The following is a 22,844-nucleotide window of genomic DNA, read 5'->3' on the forward strand; positions in this document are numbered from 1 at the left end:
ACAACTTTACCTTTTACACTGCATTAGAAAAAATACATTAGTCTTCACATTAGTTTCACATGGAAATATATAATTATTTGAATACTTAAATATAGCTTTTCTCGACCAAAAAAAAAAAAGTGTTACTCAGAGCCCTAGTTACATAAATAATTTAAATGCACAAATGCGAAAACACACTTTACACAATATTGTCCACATACTGTATAACTCAGGACAATTACAATAAAAATCTATGCAAGATACTGAACAAGAACAAGATTAATAAAATATCCATTATGATTGTAATTTGATTTCTTACTCTTAAAAGAATTTAATGCATTCTTGAACACACAAAAGCATCAACTGTTTTATCTAATCTGCAAATGAAGCCAACATTTATTTAGACAAAAGGGGCACATCTTGTATCCTACTGAATTCTGAAAGTAACTCATTTCCAACTTAACTTAAATTATAAGTTTTACAATTTCAAGTTTTCAAACCTGTCTAAAATAATAAGGACTTAGTAAAATTTCCAAAATGTTAAAAAAATCATCAGTATTGTCATAGTTTTCTATGTTTGATAATATGTATTTTAAATATCAGCTTTTTCCCTGTCCCCTTTCAAAATGGCAGACTTAAAAATGGTAAAGATGGTAAATTATATATTTTATATTAATAAAAAGAAATTTTAAACTTCCAATGTGAAAAAGGTAGTAACTTTAAATTTTGATCACTTAAAGTGTAAGAACTGGCCGGGCGCAGTGGCTCACGCTTGTAATCCTAGCACTCTGGGAGGCTGAGGTGGGCGGATCGCTCGAGATCAGGAGTTCGAGACCAGCTTGAGCAAGAGTGAGACCTCGTCTCTACTAAAAATAGAAAGAAATTAGCTGGACAACTAAAAATATATATAGAAAAAATTAGCCGGGCATGGTGGCGCATGCCTGTAGTCCCAGCTACTTGGGAGGCTGAGGCAGTAGGATCGCTTAAGCCCAGGAGTTTGAGGTTGCTGTGAGCTAGGCTGACGCCACGGCACTCACTCTAGCCTGGGCAACAGAGCGAGACTCTGTCTCAAAAAAAAAATAATAAACAAAATAAAGTGTAAGAACTGTCCTCTCTGCATGAAGACACATAATTACATAGTACATTATTTCCATATGATCTCTTTTAAACTTATACAGGTAGAATGCAGAACATCTATTAATAATACTTAGGGGAACTAAGTGTCTATTCCATGGGATAAAAGACACCAATACCCACAAATATAATATTTTTATATACTAGCCATTTACTTCCTCATCAGTAGGACAGAGCTTTCTTCCCAAATTAAAACTGGAGAATTATTTTGAACTAGTGGCCCACAGTGATATTTTAAGAAAGGAAACTAAAATATATTTGTATATGGGGAGGCAAGGTTGAAGAAATGCTATATATGCTGCTTTGCAACTAAAAATATAAATATTTGTCCATTTTTTTTCCAACATAATTACTGTTTAAATTTAGAAGGAAAGAAATTACAACAGAATTCCATCAAAACATACCCACAGGTTAAATGATGGCCCCTGAAATAACACCACATTTAGAAGCCAGATTTTACACTATTATTTCATTAATTCTAAGATAACACATTTTTAATTCTGAAATCAAGATACAGTTCACCACTGAAGCAAGTTTCAATAAAATAAGGTAGTTACACGATACAGCTAAAATTCACGTTTCCCCTTAACATGGACAGAGAAAGATCCAGGATCTTGGCTTAACACAAATGAATGATAACTGATTATATCTGTACCAGCTCAACCAGTGGCCCTGAATAAGGGTTCTGAATATATTCTTAGTACCACAAATTTAAACTGCATATCATCACATCTTTTATTTGAACTATCAAAAAATCAGTTAGCACGTTTAAGACAAACTAACTTACAAATACAGGTTTTCACGTGAAAAATGGGCCACCACATAGGTTACTGGTTTTACTCAATTTTTTGAAATTTTATGATACATAATTTACTAATGACAATTAACGACCTGCTCAAATAATATTACCAAACTAATAATTTTAGTTCAAGCTATTAAAAAATGATAAGATAAAGTCTAAAATACTCTTAAGAAATAAGGCCACAAAGTAACTTGGATTTTCACATTAAAACACCAACACTTCACGTAGAGGATGGATTAAGGTGGCTTAAAAAAAAAAAAGCCTGATCACACTGGCAAATCATTTTCCCCTTAAGATCTGATAATGCTAAAGAAAAATCACAGCCACTGTATGTGTGCATGTGTCCAAATGAGACAAGTTAGAGACTTGCAGATCCAATTTAAATGAAGCAGGAGTTTGTTATATACACGAAATCACCAGGCAGCTTTTAAAAACTGGATTAAAGATTATGGAATCTCATTCTCTGGAATGCTTTTAAAAGACAGATAAATTATGGTCTGTTTGTCATCATTTAAGTCAACCCCATTCAGAAGTTGAGATAATTCATTATAGTTCCTTCTTTTTAATTATCCAGTTAGAATACTGTATTAACAATGCCACTCTGCAACATAAAGAATGTAGACACGTGTGCATTGTTCCAATTTTTCAAAAGCAATATAAGATAGCATTAATAAGTTTGCTATATTCATTTTCAAAATATTATAACTTGCTGGCATGAAAGAGAATCACAAAAAATAAATAAGAGGGACATGATTTGAGGGGCAAAATTCTATATACTGTGCTAAATTATGACATAAATTAAGGTAAAGCTCTTCTACAAAAAATGATGGACAAAAGTTGCTTTTGAATCTTAAAAAAAAAGGACACTAAACACTAATTTCAAATGAATATAAAAGGTTTGAAAAATAATATTTATAGCAAAATAGTTCAAGGTTAGTTTTCTCACCAAAGTTGGGAAAGCTGTGTGCACTAAGTACTAAGTATATTTCAACTGCAGTACTGAATCCTCAACTATCCTTAACACAAAAGCTCCTTCTATTTTGTCTCACTGCGTCTCAATTTATGTGACAGCCGAGTATTCATTCTCTTAGCATGTGATGAAGGATGTGATAGACTTCTCAAAGCATATGGTTTAACATGTTCAGAAGAACTTTCCTTTTTGCTGTTGTATTTTTTATTACCATTCTTCCTTTTTCTTGCAGTATTACCATGCTTCTTCTTTTTTGCGAAACGGCAAAAACCCCGCACAGGTTGCTTCAGAGAAAAACTTGCTATAGCGCTTGACAGCTCTTCAGCACCAGCTGGTGGAACTGAGGAGTTCAAAAAAATTTTAGCTGGTCTCTTCACGTTCTTTAGGCTACTCACAACAGACTTTTTCTTCTTAAGATGCATTCCAATAAAAGTGCTCCTGGATTGATATCTACGACGTAAAAAAACAGAGTATTTCGAAATATACTTTCTAATTACATCACTTGGTTTGGTCCGAATCCAAATTGACTGCTTTTCTGAAGCTATTCCGGTTTTTTGCTGGAGAATAATTGGTTTTAAAACCTTTTTGGGAAAATCTGGCTTATTAGCAGTCGTCACCTTCCTTCCCTGAAGTTTCTTTTTACTTTTATTTCCTGATAACTCTTTTCTAACCAATTTTGGAGACATATTGGCAATATCATGCTTTAAAGTAATCAGCTGGAAATTAGCTCCCTTTGGAACCTCACTAGCATTGGGAGCCTCTGAGTCTTCTGGCAACAGAGAAGAGTCATCAGTCCTGTTTTGTAAACTTAATTGGGATCTTGCAGGCACTGTCATTAAGGGGCTTGAAGAAGAGCTCTGTCCATTAGCATCATCACCTCCTGCGCTGGAGTTTACATTGTTCTTGTTAAGATAATTTTTAACCCAGTTAGGATTGTCATCCTCTGGTACTATTATGTTCAGTGGAGGATTAGTTATAGTGTCCTTAACCCATGAGTCACAATTAAGCGCGTTCATATTATATTTGCATACAAACTGCATTTCATTATCCCAACTCGTTTTGGAGAAGTGAAGGCATTCACCTTCCTGTAGTTTAATATTTAGAGAAGAAAGAACATAGACCAAGGCTTTGGATTGCATAGGCCTCAAAACTTTAGTACATGATTCAGGAAAGTCAACTGTCTCACAGTTGACTTTGTTTTTTGCTTTTCTGTTAACCTGTGAATGTAAGTGCTTACTTTTTGGTGAGGCCTCCTCTTGTCTGCTTCGTTTTCTTTTCCGTTTTGGGAAATTCACAAAATTGGTTTGAGTTCCATGGCTAACTTTCACAGTCTCGCATGGAGAAGGTACATGCCTCTCTTGTTCAGGATGCCTCTCTTGTTCAGGAGGCCTCTCTGCTGGAGGAGGAGGATGGCATGGTTTATCTAAGGCCACTGAAGAGTCAACAGTTTTTGAAACACTACTTGCAGTATCATTACAATCTGATGGAGCTTGAACTGATGCAGTGTCCTGAAGGTCAGCCCAGGTAACCCTTTTTTTCTGCTTAGTCGCAGAAACCTTTTCGGTCTTAGAGTCATCATCAAAGTAACAGTGGAAACGACCTTCTCTAAATTCCTTCACAAGAGTGTTAATTTTTATGTCATCTTCTCTCATTATCTGAGACCATGTTTTCCCCACAAATGAAGGAGGGACATGAGGCAAGGCTTCAAGAACTGGTTCATCAGGATTATCTTCTACGACTTCCTTTGCTTTTTCCAGGTTCTTTACAGAATCAACCACAGGAACAGAGCTTGGTTGGGAATCATGGCTCTTTTCTTCCAGGTCAAAAGATACCTTCTTAAATAGGTCTGTTTTATTAATAGCTTCTTGAGGCTGATTAGCGTCAGACTGAAAAGAGGGATCACATTGAAAGTTCACCTCAGACCCACAGGGTTCACAGCTCGCACTTTCTAGACGTCTAAGTTTTGACTGCAAACGGGTCCCTTTAGCAGGTATTTGATGTATCATTGACTCAGAAGAGGCATCAAAGTCCTTGGCAGAAACACTAGATTTACAGCTCTTACCTTTCTGGCCAGTATTTCTTAGACCTTTCCTATCTTTTTGAAGGTTGACTTTTTTGCGAGCTTTCTGCCGGCGGCGAGTTGCTGGCCGTCGTTTACGACGATTAGATTGACGGCCCTTATTACCTGGGTTAACATATTTCTCCATTTTTTGATCAGGCTCTTCTGACTGGTAAGTCATCAACTGATCAGAGGCATCAGCATTAAAAGTTACTTCAGAATCACAAGGCTGACAATTACAATTGCTCAGAATAATATAGTCTTTCTTCCGGTTTATTATTTTAAAAGTCTCTTCAGATTCACTTGTGACTGATGGAGGAAAGGCTTCACAAACACATCTTACTTCAGGACCAAAAGAGTCACAGCTCTCCTCTTCTTCATCGATACATTCTGCACGTATACAGTTGATTTCTTCGACAGTCATTTGAGGTGGGTCAGTCACTAACTCAAGAGGGATGGCAGGATCAGAAATTACCTGACAATCACCATTACTGGGCACAACGTCCACAAGTACTACTTTCGGAAGATCTGTTTCTTTGACTGACGGTGGATACTGGTTAACTACTATTTCAAAAGGGCCATCAGCATCACACATTTCAGAATCACTAGGTTCACCAATCTTTTCTTCCATGCCAAGATGGTTTTCCTGCTGAAAGTTTATTTCTTTGCAAGCCACTTGACGTTGGCAAACTTCAGACTGAAAATGAATACCAGAACCACACTGTATTTCAGAACCATAGAATTCGCAGTTCTTATTTTCTGGGTCATTATGATATGCCTTTTGTAAGTTTATTTCTTTGACAGACACAGGAGATTGATCAGGCACAAAATGAACAGGAATAGCAGAATCACAATTCACTTCAAAGCCACCTAGTCTATAGCTATTATCTTCCAGGTAAACATGATCTTCCTTCCAAAGATTTATTTCTTTGACAGCTTTTTGAAGCTGGGTAGTTGCTGACCGAAAAGGATCACTGGAATCAAAGCTTACGCTAGGAGCACAAGGATCAATGCTCTTATCTTCCAAATTAGGATGCATCTCTTCCAAAATTTGTGGTCGCTTAATTACTGACTGAAGAGGAATATTTGAAACATAAATTATTTCAGAATCATGTGGTTCATAGCCTTTATTATCCAGATAAACATGTCCGTCCCTCAGAAGACTTCTTTCTTCAGTAGCCCTTTGAATTTTGTTAGTCACAGACTGAAGAGGTTTATCAGAATCAAAATTTGCTTTAGAATTACCAGGCTTAACAATCTTATTTTCCAAGCTAACATGCTCTTTCCAAAGGTTAACCTTCTTTACTTCTTCAGTTTGGCCAGCCATTGACTGAAGGACATCAGAATCATACACAATTCCAGAACTCATAGCTTCATGCCTCTGATCTTCCATGTCTACTTCTTCATCCTCCCAAAGGCTTATTTCTTCAACAGTGTCTCTAACCTGCTCTGCCACTGATTGAAGGGGGTCATCAGAATCAAAACTTACTTCAGAACCACAAGAGCGATTGTGCTTACCTCCTAGCTCAATGTGCTCCTGCTCCCAAATAGTTACTTGAGGTTGATCAACTATCGGCTGCTGAACCAAGCAATCAGAATTCAAACCCATTTGAGAACAACTACCCTGGTCGTCCTCAATTTCTGACTCCGCACTCTCTTCATTTCCAAGGTTTACTGATTTAACATCTGCTTCAGCTTGATCAGACACAGACTCAACAGAACCATCAGAACTAGGTCTTGATTTAGAAGCTCTATATTCCTCAATCTTACTTCTCAGGACGGCAACCTCTCTCTTCCACCTGTTTATTTTTTTAATCGCTTCCCGAAGTTGTGCAGACTTAACAGTTACTTTACCATCGCTTGATTCACTGCTTCCGTCTTCCAGAGATTGGTCAATGATTGAATCAAAAGAGCTATCAATATCCATTTCAAAACTTCTAAGTTCAATGCTTTCATCGTCTGGGTCAACATTGTCCTCCTCCTCCAAAACAGCTACTTGAGGACTCTCAGTCATTGACTGAGAAGCAACATCAGAATCCAGAATTATTTCAGAACCACTACATTTATCATTCTTATTTTCTAGAACACGCTTCTTCTTTCTGGTGATTTTTTTAATAGCTACTTGAGGTTCAGCTCCTGAATAATGAGGAACACCAAGATCTGAATTTGTTTCAGAACCACTAAATTCAGCACTTTTACCTCGGAATTCAGCATGCTTTCCTTTTTTAAGCCGTATTTGCTTAACAACTACTCCACGTTTGTGAATCATTGACTGAAGAGGGATATCAGAGACCACATATGTTTCAAAATCAGTCTCGTTTTCTAAGTCTATGTGCTCTTCTTTCTGAAGGTTTCTTTCTTTAATGAGATCTTCAGAATGTCCAGTCATTGAATGAAAAATCATATCATAATTTGAACTTAATTCAGAATCAGTAAGTTCATTTTCCTTATCTTCTAAGTATACCTGGTCTTCTTGTTGAAGGCTGAATTTTTTAACAGCTATTTCAGGAGAATTAGTCACTGAATGAAGAGGGCTGTAAGAATCCGAACTTATTTCAGAACTACTGGGTTCATCACTCTCCGTTTCTAAGTGTGCATACTCTTCTTTCTGAATGATTACTTCTTTAACAGCTACTTCAGGTTGATCATTTCCTGAATGAAGAGGAACATCAGAATCAAAAGCTATTCCAGAAATGTAAGATTCATTATTTTTACTTCTCAGATCAACAGGTTCTTCCTCATAAACAGCCATTTGAGGTTGGTCAATTATTGAAGCAGAAATATATGAATCAAAAGTCACGTCAGAACTATTAGACTCATAGTTCCCATCTGCCAGGCCAATGTGTTCTTTATTTCTTCCAATAACCAGCTGAAACCGCTCAGTAACTGGCAGAAGAGCGGGATCGGATTCCAAAGTGAAGTCGGAACCGGAGTATGCACAGCTATTAACTTCCATGTCGATATTTAGCTCTTTAAGATTTACTTCACCCAAAGCCTCTTGAAGCTGATCATTAGATGACTGATAAGAAGCAGCAGGAGAATCAGAGCTTAGATGAGAAATGCTACACTGAACGCTCTTATTGTCTAGGTCAGTATCTTTTTTCCGAGGGTTCACTTCTTTAACTGCTACTTGAGGATGGTCAGCCATGAATTGAGCATCAGTGTCAAAATCCATTTCAGGACCATGATACTCATAGTTCATATCCACAAGGTAAGAACTCTCCTCTCTGTGAAGATTTATTTCTTCCATAGCCCTTTGGGGTTCATCAGCCACTGTCTCAAGAGAGACATCACCATCAAGACGTGCTTTAGTACTACTGGGTTTACGTTTCTTATGTTTTGGGTGGACTCGTCTACTTTTCCGATGTCTTTCTTTGACAATCAGTTGGGGATGATCAACTCCTGACTGAAAAGAAACATCACAATCAAAACCTGTTTCATAACAACTTGATTCACAGTACTTATCAACCAAGCCAGTGCGAATCTTCTTCCGAAGTTTTGTTTCTGTGACAGCCACTGGGGGTCGGTCAACCACTGACTGAAGTGGGAAAACAGAATCAGCATTTATTTCAGAGCTACTAGATCCATAGTTCTTATCAACCAAACCAATGTGCATCTCCTTAGAAAGGTTCACTTCTTTTACAGGCTCTTGAGGGTAGTCATTAGTGGACTGAAGTGAGGCATCACAATCGAAATTCATTTCAGAACTACTGGATTCATAGCTTTGGTCAACCAGGCTAATACGCGTTGCATTCTGAAGACTTATTTCTTTAACAATCACTGGGGATTGGTTGGTAACCAACTGAAGAGAGTCATCAAAATCAGAACTTATTTCAGAACCATAAAATTTATTATTCTTATCCTGTAAATCAGCATATACTTCCCTAGAAAGGTTTATTTCTTTGGCAGTCACTTTAGATTGGTCAGTCAGAGGATGAGAAGAACTGCAATCAAAACTCATTTCAGGATCTCTAGATTCACCATTGTTATCTTCTCGGTCAATCTCCTTCCAAAGGCTCGAGTCTCGCATAGCCTCTTGAGGTTGAGGAGATGCTGACTGCAGAGAGCTACAATCAAATTTCGATTCAGAACTCATTAAGCACTTCTGTTCCAAAAAGGCTGACTTGTTAACCAAATGCTTTTCTTTTTGGGTACAATCCACATTAGAAAAGAATTCCTCATGGTACTTTGGAATGGCAACCTCAAAGAGTCCTTTATTAGATGGCATGTCAGTTTTATTCAGGTTTACTGCTGAGTTTACTTCTAACTCACGAGGGGAATCAACTCTTAAGGGCCCCTCAGTACCCCTATGTTCACGGACTTTAAAGCCAGCTAAGAAAGTTTTGCTCTGAGCCTTTACATTTTTCTGTAAAACCAATTTATCTGAATTTATACCTAAAGATTTATTGTTTGATTCTTTAGGCTTCTGATATGAAACTGAAGAAGTTTCTAGATTGAATGATTGTGTAGGCTTTCTAGAGACCCTGTCTAGCTCCTCAAGGTATTTGTCAACTTTTTTGGGGTCACATTTGTTAACTGAATCCAAATGGGCTGCTGGTGTTAACTTAGTGATATTAGTTTCGACTGGTCTATCATGAGAACTTTCAGGTAAACGACTAGCTGGAGCATTAAAAATCACTGGGGGACGTGTTAAGTTGTTTCCATTATTTGTAGCTTCACCAACATCTACTGAATTACATTTTTTCCGAGCAGGCCTAACTTTATAAAAAAACTGCAAGGGCTGCTGCTGTCCTTTCTCCAGTCTCTGAATAACTGACGGTCGAATTGACACCACCAGTGAACACAGCTCAGATTTACTAGGTATGGAATGTGACGCTTCACCAGGTTCAGAACTCTCAGGGCATCTATCTTGTCCAGTTTCAGCATCGTCTCCTTCCTGTTCTTCAGCAGCAGAATCATCCAAGTGAATGACTTCAGAAGTTGATACAGGATTCATATGTTGCACTGATCTAAAAAGAAAGGGGGAAAATACAGAAAAATATTCTAATCTCAATTTAAAATGTTAAAATAAAGGCACAATAAATGTTATTTTCTTTCTGTTCTGGGCTATCCTTAAAGGATCAAGAATCAAGGCAATCACATCAGGCTATATACTATATGTACTTCAGGGAGGTAATTAGTGCAGAAGGTGGGAGAGCTTCACCAATTGCTACTTAAACACAATGGCTCATAAACATGAGAAAAACGCAAATAAAGCCATATATCATTTTTCAGTTATCACAGTGGTAAGTAGCAAAAAGTTTGACACAAGTTACTTAACCTTGCATGTCTCAGATTCTGCCTCCAAAAAAGGAAATAATATACTATTTTTCCTCACGAGATTGTTTTGAAGAGTGAAGAATAAATTAGTTGTTATATGTAAAGAGTATTAAAAAGAAAAAACAGCCTGGCACATAGTAAGCATTTACAAGTGTTAGCTAATATTATTTTGACACGTCATTTTGGCAAGGATATAGGGATGTGAGCACTTTTTAATACGTTTTTGGTAGGAATACAGATTAGTTAACATCTGTGAAGATTATTACTTAACTTCTATGTAGATTAGTAACCTCTATGAAGAAGAATTTGGCAATGTTTACTAAAATTAAAAATGTACATAGCCTCTGACCTAGTAACTCCACTTTTGTTTTTTTCTTGTGTCTAACGAGGAAAGTACCAGAATATTCACTGCTACTTTTTTTTGATAAGAGCAAATGACTGAATCAACCTTAATGCCCATCAACTGGATATTGGTTAAATACTCAATGGTACTTAATAATAAGGCAACTCTATATAGACAAAAAAGATCAATTACTATAAATATTGTTACTCAAAATCAAATGTACACAGAATGCTATCATTTATGTAAGATAGAAGGGAAAAAACTATACACTATACACTACAGAAGGACATGTAAGAAACACTTGTTACCTCTAGAGAAGTGATTACAGGATGGCAGCAATGCAAAGAAGACATACTCTTGAAAGTGCCTTTTGAATTATGCCTACATGTTTGTATTTCCTATTCAAAATTTTGAATTATGTTGCTTTTTAAAAGATCTAAAACTTTTATATCTAAAACCAGTCTATCAATCTCTTCTACCAGCATCAACACAACATGCTTGACCCAAAGCATTTTAGGGATTGCTCTTTCATATATGTAAGCAGCTGACCTAATGATATTGCCATGCTCTGGATTCTTAATTAAAGAGAGGCAAAATTTCAGTCATACAACCACCACCCACTAAGGACTTACGACTATGTAGAAAGAAGGTCCTATGCTATGTAGTGAGGCAAAGAAAGATAAGCTGTCTCTTAAGGACCATTCAAGTAGCCGCAGTGGTAGATACATAAAAAATACTTATAATTCAAAGTGCTAAGTGTCATCATATCTAGACCTATTAAAAAAAGATTAAACTGTCACAGCCAAGAGGAGCCTGAGGTGACATGGTAAGTTAATGTAATGTGGTATCCTGGAGGGGATTGTGAAACAGAAAAAAGAGATAAAACTAAGGAAATGTTAGTTTAGAAAAACTTAGATTAGGTAAAAACTAAAAAATATATGAATAATCTATAGATTTTAATGTATTAATATTAGTTCATTACTTCTAATAAATGTACTATATTACAATAAGATGTTAGCAATAGGGAAACTGGGTGAGAGAGCATTATAGGGATGCTATACTATTTTCTCGATTTTTCTGTAAATCTAAAACTGTTCTAAAACTTAGTTTATAAAAATAAATAAATAAAAATAAACAATAGATTAACACCTAAAAAATTAAATATTTTCCAATTTTGAGCGATGCCACATTTGTCTAAGAGAACATGCAAACATATGTTAGCCACATGCAGTTTTTTCTTAACATAAGTGTTACTGTTACTATCTTTCCCATATAAATTTATTACCTTAATTAATTTTTAACTTGGAATTTGGAAAATAAAATATTTAACTCTGCACCACATGCTCACTTTGGCAGCACATATACTAAACCCTGCACCAAAATAATATCATGATGGCACCAAAAAATCCATAATTTTTCATACTTCTGAATTCTAATCGATGAAATTGCAGTGCCATAACCACTGTACCACAGTTTTTTGGAACATTAGACTATCTTCATTTGCCTTAAGGACTATCACAACATTCTCAAAATAAAACTAATTTTGTAACATGTAGCTAAAAACAAAAAAAAAAAAAAAGAAGAAGAAGAAGAAGAAGGAGGAGAAAAGAAAAGAAAAAAGGCAGAACCATGCAATCAAACAAGTGGGTAAAATCCCAAAAAAGCTCAGAAACTGTCATTTGGATGCTTTGATTTGCATCTGTATATGTGTATGTTTAACAATTAAATCATAATCTCTATTTCCAATCATTTGTAACTAACTTTGCAACAAAAAAAGGCCTCCAAAAATCTAACCATTAAAGGTTAAAAATCACTTTCATACAACTCTTGAGCTAAAAATAAAAAAAAATTTTAAACTATAAGTAAACAATTATTTAATATATATCCAAATCTATGCGACATGACCAAAACGAAAACTTCATACTTTTAAATACTACCATTAAAAAAAGAATTAGTAAACACAACTAAGTGAGCACCCAATTTAAGAAGATGGAAAAATAACCAAATTGCTCCCATTAAAAAAATAGAAGAAATAAGAAAAAGGAAAAAACTAATGAATAGGAAACAAAAACAAGGCAAGAGTTGATTTTCAGGAAGGCTAAAAACAAGAGAAAAACCTGCAATGTCTAGACAGGAGGAGAACAGAAAGTAAAATTTTAAAAAACCCCATGAACTTATAATTTAGATAGCTTATAAATAAAATAATGTAGTGTTGGCATGGGATTTTTAAAAAAATCAAGGGAACAAAATGGTATTCAAAATTAAATATATATGCACAATACACAAATACAGGAATTTAAGTTATAACAGAGGTAGTGACATTTTTTATCAGTGGGGACAATTAGAGATGCATTTATAAAAAATTAAGTAGAAGTCCTGCCTCACACCACATATAAAAACAAATATTTACTTATTTATTTTGAGATAGGGTCTCAATGTTGCCTGGCAGTGGCGTCATCAGAGCTCACTGCAACCTCAAACTCCTGGGCTCAAGCAACCCTCCTTCCTGCCTCACCCTCCCAAGTAGCTGGGACTACAGGTGCGTGCCACCACACTGGGCTTATTTATTTTATTTTTTTGAGAGACAAGGTCTATTTGCTCAGGCTGATCTTTTTTTTTTTTTTTTTGAGACAGAGTCTCACTCTGTTGCCTGGGCTAGAGTGCCATGGCATCAGCCTAGCTCAGAGCAACCTCAAACTCCTGGGCTCAAGCCATCCTCCTGCCTCAGCCTCCCGAGTAGCTGGGACTACAGGCATGTGCCACCATGCCCGGCTAATTTTTTCTATATATTTTTAGTTGTTCAGCTAATTTCTTTCTATTTTTTAGTAGAGACAGGGTCTTGCTCTTGCTCAGGCTGGTCTCGAACTCCTGAGCTCAAATGATCCGCCAGCCTCAGCCTCCCAAGTGCTAGGATTACAGGCATGAGCCACCACGCCCGGCCTCAGGCTGGTCTTGAACTCCTGGCTAGCCTCAAGTAATATGCTCCCCTCGGCCCCTCAAAGTGGCAGGTAGGGTTGAAGGCAGAAGCCATTGAGCCCAGCCTGATTAAAAATATTTAAAAGAAGAAACAAGGGCATCAAAAAAAGACCTGAAAGAAGCCATTAAAAAAATTCTACTTAGAGCTGATTATGTCAAAATGTTCAATTTCTGTATGATAAAATACAACATATACAATTAAAAGACATATAACAGATTCTAAAAAAATATTTGTAACATGTTTGAAATACAAAAGACTATCATCCATACTCAAATACTGCTTACAAATCTAAAATATACAAATAACTCAATAGAAAAACAGGCAAAGTATATGAATAAATAATTCACAGGATAAAATACAAGGTCTGTCCGGAAAGTATCCAGCCATTGTTAACGTAATATATAATAGTACATGGCTAGATACTTTCTGGACAGACTTCATCTGGCCAATAAATACAAAAAAAGTTCCCCTTTACTGATAAATAAAGACAGGCTAATTAGGAGATATACTTTTTTGGTCTATTATATTGGTGGTGGCGGAAGAGGTAGATAATCCCAGTGTTGGCAAGAATGACAAGAAATGAGCATTCTCTTATATTCTTCATGTGAGTATAAATAGGTATAGCCTTCTAGGAAGTGTCCAGCAAGGATTTAAAATGTCCAGCAGAGGGGTGGGGCTAAAAAATAAAATAAAGTACAATAAAATAAAATATCCACACACAACTTGAGCAACAAAATAAATAATAAATAGTATCAGATTAAAACACACAGAATAGGCTGGGTACAGTGGCTCATGCCTGTAATCCCAGCACTTTGGAGGCCAAGGTGAGAAGATTACTTGAGGCCAAGAGTTCAAGACCAGCCTGGTCGAGATAGCCCTGTCTCTATAAAAAATAGAAAAATTAGCCAGGCATGGTGGGGCACATCTGTAGTCCCAACTACTGGGAAGGCTGAGGCAGGAGAATTCCTTAAGCCCAGGAATCTGAGGTTGCACTGAGCTGTGATGACACCGCTGTACTCTAGCCCAGGCAACAGAGCAAGATCCTGTCTCAAAAATAAAACAAAATCCACACAATAAAAGAAATATATTCATGAGTCTATAATGTTATAAATAAATACTTGAACAAATAGTCAGGGAATAAGATTTTGATTAATAAATGTAATACCTGTTTCAGGGAAGAATCATCAATGGATGCTTAAAATAAGTCAGTGAAAGTAAGATGAGAAACAGGATTATTTACATAGTCAAAGTTCTTCCCCAAAAGATTCCTATTAATTACAACAGGAAAAACAATAGCTTTACACTTGAGTAACTTTGCAGACACAACCTTAATCAAGTGACCCAAGTTAACATTGCCAGCAATGACATGGCAACATCATGTGTCTCCTGGTTTAATACACTGAGAAGGGTACAACATCAGTTCTGAGATATTCTTACCCAAAATTCATAAACTAAGTTTAATCATAAAAAAATATCAGGCAGACAGAAATTTGAGAATATCCCATAAAATAACTGGCCAGTACCCTTTAAAAAGAATCAAGGTCTTAAAAGCAAAGAAAAACTGAGGAATTATTCAAGATTAAGGGAAACCAAAGATATACGACAACTAAATGCAATGATCCTGGACTGGATCCTGGTCCAAAAGGAGGACATTAGTAGGACAACTTAAAAAATTTCAATACGGTCTATAGATTAGCTAATAGCATGGTATCAGTGTAATTTCCTAGTCTTGATCATTGTACTTCGGTTACTTTAGATTTAGTATCTGGAGAAACCAGGTGAAGATGATACCAGAATTTCTTGTACCAGTTATGTAATATTTTTGGTAAGCCTAAAATTATTCCAAAACGGAAAATTAAAAAATAAAGTAAATTTTTAAGGTCCATAAACCCTGACCCATAAATTCAAATTCTGGAAGTTGTATCACAGAAATAATTGCATGTATAAATATGTTTGCTGAAGCATTATTTAGAAGGGTTATAAACTGGAAATTTACACTGACCCCAGAATAGGCTAATTCTATTCTAATCACATTTTTTTCCCTCTGACTTTTCCCCATTAAAACATTTTCACCATTCCTAAATTCTAGGTTAGTGACCTGCAAAGTAGAGAAATTTATCCCTTTCTCTACTTACTGGTGCACATCTCAGCTAAATCTGCACAGATGTGCTAATAATTTTTTTTGCCTTATCTTGTACAGCTGGAGCTGCTAACTCACTATAGTGTTTAATTTTCTACCAATGTTTTTCTTTAACACAGGACATTAACTCTTAAATGTTTTCAAAATAACTATTTTTATTAAAACTCCCAAAACAAATTGATACAAGAAAAAGCTATCAAGGTATTGACAAATTATAACAGCCACTTCTATTTGATATCTCTTCTATTGAGAATTAGTAAATAGTTCCATTAAGGTGGAACTGACTTAGTTTTGACTTTGACTACCCTTATTCTGCTACTGTCACCAGCATTTCTGTTAACTAATCTTTTAGAAACTATTTTTGTTCCCATCTTCCCCCTGTTTAATCTATGACATACTTATAAAACACATCAATGGTATAAATCATTTATTGGCCTAAGATTTTTATTTAGGCAAAAACATAGTGTAATCATATCTTCTATAGTGGAATTTCTTATTTAAGCTAAGAAAAACTAAAAATTGAAAATGGAAGTTACTAGATAAAATTTCACTTTTTATTTTTTGATTCAAGATTCACTTTAAGTAGTATTGGGACATTAACACAAACACCTACTGTAACATATAACTATGTACAAATATTATTCCAATTAGCTATTTTACCTGTTTGCTCGACGATTAGATGGGTGGTGTTGCAGTACATCTTGCAAGAAACGGTCCATTAGGCTCTTGGTACTTATCTCATTTCTTCTCCGTCTGATCATGCTTCTGTGCTGAGCAGTGAACAAATGCTATAAAGAAAAAAAGAAACAATATTTTTAAATGAGTAAGTCTCATTAGTGGGGAGAATTTCACAAAATGGACTTATTTATATATGCCTGGTAGGATTATATTGATAGCTTTTCTATAAAGCAATTCTGAAATATCTAAAAGCCATAAAATTATTTTTCCCTTAAATATAGTAATAATATTTTTCTACATATATCCTAAGGAAATCATCTTAAATGTGGATGATTAATGGAAAAAAAGATATTATCACAGCATAACAAAAAACTGGAAAACGCTCTGAGTATCTTAACAGTAAAATCCTTTAATTATAGTATGGGCTAAGATGTGTTACTATGCAGCTATTTAAAATAATACAAAGACTTTTTTTCTGTAGGTATAGTTATTGCTGAATATAAAGAATTTTTAGTAACATGGAAAAATGTTTTATATAAAGAGAAAAAATGGAGGATGCAAAAATCACACGTATGGTTTTATCTCAAACTACGATTTAAAAATGTACAGACAAGTAAAGGGAAGACAATACAGCAGTCCCCCATTTATCCACAGCGGATATGTTCCAAGACCCCCAGTGGATGTCTAAATCCAAGGATAACACCAAACATTATATATACATTTTATTCTATACATACATCCCTATGATAAAGTTTAATTTACAAATTAGGCACAGTAAGAGATTAACAACAACTGATAATAAAACAATTATAACAATATACTGTTTTTAAAAAAGTAAAATAAGGGTTACTTGAACACAAGCACTATGACACACGACAGTTGCTCTAATAACCAAGACAGCTGCTAAGTGACTAGTGGGTGGGGAACATATCCAGAGTGGATACACTGGACCAAAGGAGGAGTCACATCATGGGTGGGACAGTGCAGGACGGTGTGGGACAGCACAAGATTTCATCAGGCTACTCAAAACAGTATGCAATTTAAAACTTATGAACCATTTATCTCCAGAATTTTCCATTTAATATTTCCAGGTCGTGGTTGACTGTGGGTAACTGAAATCAACAGTGCAAAGGGAGAAACTACTATATAACAAAACTGTAGAAGCATTTATATCTGTGTGGTAATTATGGGTAATTTTTAAATTTTTCTTATAAATTATATTTTTCAATGAGCAAATTTTTTAAAATAAAAATCTGTTAAAAGAGAGAACAGGGTTGGATCGCTATATTAAAAGAGGTCAAAGATTAATTCACAAAAAGGCCTTCATTTTCCTTCAGAGAATAAAAATCCTGCCTTAAACAGAATATTAAAACAAATACACTAAATTTTTCTGTTTTGCAATTCTCTCCACAGTTAGAAAGATTTTGCCTTTATTAAGATTATTTAGTGGACTAGCAAGCAGGATGAGAAAGAAGTCTAATACTTACTGAGCACCTATGATGTATCAACACAGTGCTATTCCATTTACATGGCAACTTCATTGAATTTTCAGAAAGAATATTGTCCTCTTTTGACATGAAGAGATTAAGGCACAAAGAATTAGGGTAAACTGCCTCAAGCTGTATACCTAGCAAGCAGCAAAGCCAGGATTCGAATCTGAGTGTAACTGTAAAACTTACGTTCTTTCACTGTATCATGCTAGCATTAATGGCATATTTTTAATACATGTTATTTATAATTTAATAACACATTTTAATAAAACTTGGAAAATTAATGTATTAAATACCATGATAATGGTGTCAAAAGAACTTAAATCAGGTTGCTAGTTCCTGACTACTATTACAATTCTTAGAATTATTTCCTTCTATGCTGACTTCAGAGTCTACTCTTGTACTACCATAGCCCCTGTAACAATTTAAATTATGACAGTCTCAAAATCCTCCTGCTACAAAACTCCCCACCATCCAGTAACTATCACCAGAGTTAGACTGCCTAGTGTAGTGGTTGAGGGGGACAAGTACACACAGAAACAAAGCTTCTATTAAAATCCAACCTTGTTCTCTCTCTGCCAAGGCAAAAAAAAAAAAGCAATCTGAATGGAAAAACTGTATTTACATAAACTGTAGTAACCACCATTCTATATATCCCAGAAGGTGTCAGTTCCTTTAGATTATTTTTGAATTGACATATAACATAAACAAAAGTATGCAAATCATATGCAGACAGCTCAATAAATTATCGCAAACACATCCACACCATCTATCAAGAAAAATTAATAAGCACCCAGAAATCACTCCAATGTCCTATTCCAATCTAATATCCCTTCCCTCTTCCCCAAAGTTAACTATTGCCTAATTCTTAATACTATAGTTTTGAAAGTTTCTGAAGTTTACATAAACGGAGTCATACATACAACATTCTTTTGCATTTAGCTTCTTTCACTCAACATTATAATTGTGATATTCATCTACATTAGCTATAGTCTGTTTTCATTTCTACATAATATTTCATTCTATGAATATACCAGTTTTATTTATCCATTCTACTCTTGATGGACATTTGTGTTTTTTCCAGCTTTTGGCTATTACAAATAATCCTGCAAAGAACCTTCTTAAATGTGTCTTTTGGTGCTGATGTACATGCATTTTTGTTGAGTGCATTATTAACTTCTGGATCATAAAATTTGCATATATTCAACTTTAGTATTCACTTCTAACTATTCTTCCAAAGTAGCTGTACCAATTTATATTCCTACCGGCAGTGTATCATACTTTCCATTACTCTACTTCCTCATCAACACTTGGTATTATAAGTCTCTTTAATTTTAGCTATTGCAGAGGGTGTTTAATATTATGTCATTGTGGCCTTAATCAGCAATTTTTGTGACAGCTTTTCATATTTACTGGCCATCTGGATATCCTCTTTTATGATGGGTCTGTTCAAGTCTCTTCCTGTTTTTCAAATGGATGTTTAGTCTCTTACTGACTTGTAGGAATTCCTTATTTATTCTGGACACCAGTTCTTTGTTCAGTTATACGTGTTTCAAGTATCATTTTCCTCTCTGTGGCTTGTCTTTTCACTTTCTTAATCATCTTCCATTGTTTCTTAACTTTATTGTACCCCACTTTAGCATTTATTTTGTCAGTGCTTTTTGTGGCCAGAAATCTTTCCTTATCCCCCAAATCATAAAGATTTCCTATTTGTTTCTAACAGCTTTGCTGTTTTACCTACAACATTTACATCTACAATCTACTTGGAAATGATTTTTATATACAGGGTGATTTAGCAATAAAGTTTTGTTTTTTTTCCCCACATGAATATTCAATTGACCCAATATCATTTATTGAAGAAAGTTTTGTCCTCAATGCTCTGCAGTGCCACATTTGTCACAAATATCGATATATGTTGCTGTTTCTGGAGATTCTGGTTTCCATGGTCTTTCTAACTTTGCACCAAGACTGCACTGTCTTCATGACTATAGTTTAATAAGTTTTAATATCCAGTAAAGGACATCCTCCCATATTGTTCTTCCCTAAGATTATACTGGTTCTTCTTAGCCTTTTACATTTCCATATTTATTTTTAGAATTGTCTTAATTTTCATTTAAAAAAAAACTTTTCTGAGAATCTGACTGGAATTACATTGGATAAATGTAATGATTTAGGCAGAATCGAAACATTTACAATATTGATTCTTCTAATCCATGAACATGGAAATTTCTTTCAATGTTTATAGTTTCTTGTGTAAAGACCTTATACATATTTTGTTATATTTATTCCTTCAAAGGTGATGTTCTTTGATGCTATTATAAATGATGTCTTTCTTAAATCTCATTTTCTGCATGGTGTTTGTGTATAAAAATACAATTTCTTTTTATGTTGGTCCAATCTTTATAAACTCACTTATTAATTCTAATAGTTTATCTACATATCTTTGGGATTTTCTATATTCACAATCATTTTGTGTATAATTAATAATAGTTTCATTTCTTCATATCTAATCTGTACCATTTTTAACTTCTTTCCTTATTTCCTTGGCTAGGACCTCTAATACAGTATTGAATATAGTTGTAATTCAAGCATCAAGTCTATTTTCACTTAATATATTAGTGATATAATTGGATTTAAATCTTTTTCTTTTTAAATCTGTTATTATTCTTGCCTTTACAATATCCCTTTTCTCTTCTTTCTTCCTTTCTTGTGGACTATGTTTTGTTATTTCAATTATCCCCTTTCTGTTAATTTAGTGGTTAGTCTTTTCCCAGTCTCTTAGTGGTAAAAGATTACAACAAGCAATCCTAACCTATCAAAGTGTAAAATTACTTGTTACTTTTATTCTCTTCATGCACAATGCAAGGTGGTCCTTAGAAATGAACTCCATTTACTCCCCTCCCAATCTATATGCCATTGTTGTTAATCCCACAAGACATTACTTATTTAGATTGTCTACATATTTACCTTTCCAATGCTCTTCATTACTTCCTGTATCTTTGAGCTTCCATCTGGAATCATTTTCCTTCTGCCTGAAGAACTCCTTTTTAGTTTTTCCTTTAGTGAAGGTCTGCTGGTGACAAATTCCCTTAATTTTTATTTCCTGAAAATATTTTTATTTCACCTTCCTTTTAAAAAGATATACTTATTGAATAGAGAATTCTAAGTTGGCAACTATTTTCTTTTTTTTGGCTTCCACTGTTTCTGTTGAATATTCCACTAGATTTGGGCCCCAATTTCTTCACCGCCTTAATAGTTCTCCAAAGCCTTGAAACGCAAGGCTGCAAAAATCCTCAACAAAGTATTAACAAAGCAAATCCAGCAATATACAGAAAGGATTATATACCATGACCAAGTGGGATTTATCCCAGGAATGGAAGATTAGTTTAACATCTGAAAACCAATCAATGTAACTGCTGCAGACTGAATTGCATCCCCCCAATTCATATGTTGCAGTGCTAACCCCTAATGTATTTGGAGATACAGCTTTTAGTAGGTAATTTAGGTTAAATGAAGTCATACGGGTAGGGTCCTAATCCGATAGGATTGGTGGCCTTATAAGAAGAGGAAGAGAGAGAACCCTTTCTCTCCACCATGTGAGGAGACAGTGAGAAGGTAGTTATCTATAAGCCAGGAGAAGAGCCTTAACCATCAACTGAATCAGCTGGCACCTTATCTTAGACTTCCTAGCCTTCAGAACTATGAGAAATAAATTTCTGTTGTTTAAGCCACCTAATCTACAGTATCTTATTATGGCAGCCTGAGCTGACTAATAAAGTAATTTATTAATAGACTAAAGGAAAAAAACAATTATCTGATGCAGAAAAGCAGGCCAATAAATTTAATTGCTCTAGACTGAACTGCATCCCCTCCCAAATTCATACATCAAAGTTCTAACCCTTAATGTGATTCTATGTGGAGATAGGGCTTTTAGTGGGGAACAGAAGGTTGTTCCCTACCCCTCCCTCTACCCCTCAGGCCAAAGTTGAAGCAGTATCTTGCCTCCTGGAAAAATAGTACCTTGGTCACTCACAGCAATCATACCTCTCCAGTGCCTAAGGTGAAGTGGCACCCTGCAACTCAGGAAAGCGTGCCTTGGGTGCACAGTGCAGTCACACACTCCAGTGTCTAAGCTGAAGTTGCCCCTTGCATCCCACAGAAATGGCCACCCAGAACAGTGATGCCCCCCATGCCTGTGCTGAAGTGGTATATCACCTCCTGGAGAATCAATGCCCTGGCCAAGCTGAGGGAGGAGCTGTGCATTCCAGGGCTGAGCTGACGTAGTACCCCATGTCCCAAGAAAACAGAGATGTGGCTGAGCTCAAACATCCTGTCCTACAGGCCAAACAACTCTAGTATCCTGCTCCTCTGGAGCTGGACTAGCTCCCCGAGACATGCCTCTCCTTGGGGAGTGGAGGCATCACTGTGCTGTTCCCTGCATCCCCTCCTCAGGGACCAAACAACAGCTGTGCTCCACTACTCTAGGGTATTTCCTGTCATTGTACCTAGACTTACAGAGTCTGGGATACTCAAAACTTCACCATCTCAGGGTCTACAGTCACTACTACATGGTGCCTCATCCCATGGGATCTCAGTTGCCACTGAGCCCTATTTGCTTAGGTCCCTGAATTGCACCTGTACCCTACTCATCAGGCTCAAACCTTCAAAACACTCCTTCTTCCCCAGAGTCAGACCAGTGCTATACCCTACCCTCCAGAAGTAGAATCACAGATATAAACCGGCTCCCTGGACCCAACCTGCTAGGGGGTGCCTGAGAGTCACAGATCCTGGCTCCACATGCAGCATACACCCAACCCTGCCACCGAGAGTGAAATTTTACCCCCAAACCCAGATGCAACGATAGGTTCACGGTGGACCCTAGTCCCACAGCTGCTCCAGGCACCTGCACCCGGAACACAGAGCCACTGTAGCTGCTTACAGGCTGTGTCAGACCTGATGTCAAGAAGGATCCACCCAGCTAAGTCTCTCCAT

The 22,844-nt window shown here is 35.9% G+C and overlaps 1 protein-coding gene across 1 annotated transcript in view; it reads right to left on the minus strand.

The window, feature by feature from the left end:
• Positions 1-1,003: 1,003 nt before the first annotated feature.
• The window catches only part of ZDBF2 (zinc finger DBF-type containing 2), a 31,707-nt gene continuing 9,866 nt past the window's right edge, over positions 1,004-22,844 (minus strand). The window contains exons 2-4 of the mRNA XM_045560259.1: positions 20,820-20,925; positions 16,345-16,472; positions 1,004-9,914 (exon numbers count right to left, since the gene is read on the minus strand). Coding sequence (XP_045416215.1) covers positions 2,951-9,914; positions 16,345-16,472; positions 20,820-20,873 — 7,146 coding nt within the window. The 5' untranslated portion in view covers positions 20,874-20,925 and the 3' untranslated portion in view covers positions 1,004-2,950. The remainder of the gene's footprint in view (positions 9,915-16,344; positions 16,473-20,819; positions 20,926-22,844) is intronic.

This window comes from Lemur catta, chromosome 8, assembly GCF_020740605.2.
Source record: "Lemur catta isolate mLemCat1 chromosome 8, mLemCat1.pri, whole genome shotgun sequence".
NCBI classification, from domain to species: Eukaryota; Metazoa; Chordata; class Mammalia; order Primates; family Lemuridae; genus Lemur; species Lemur catta.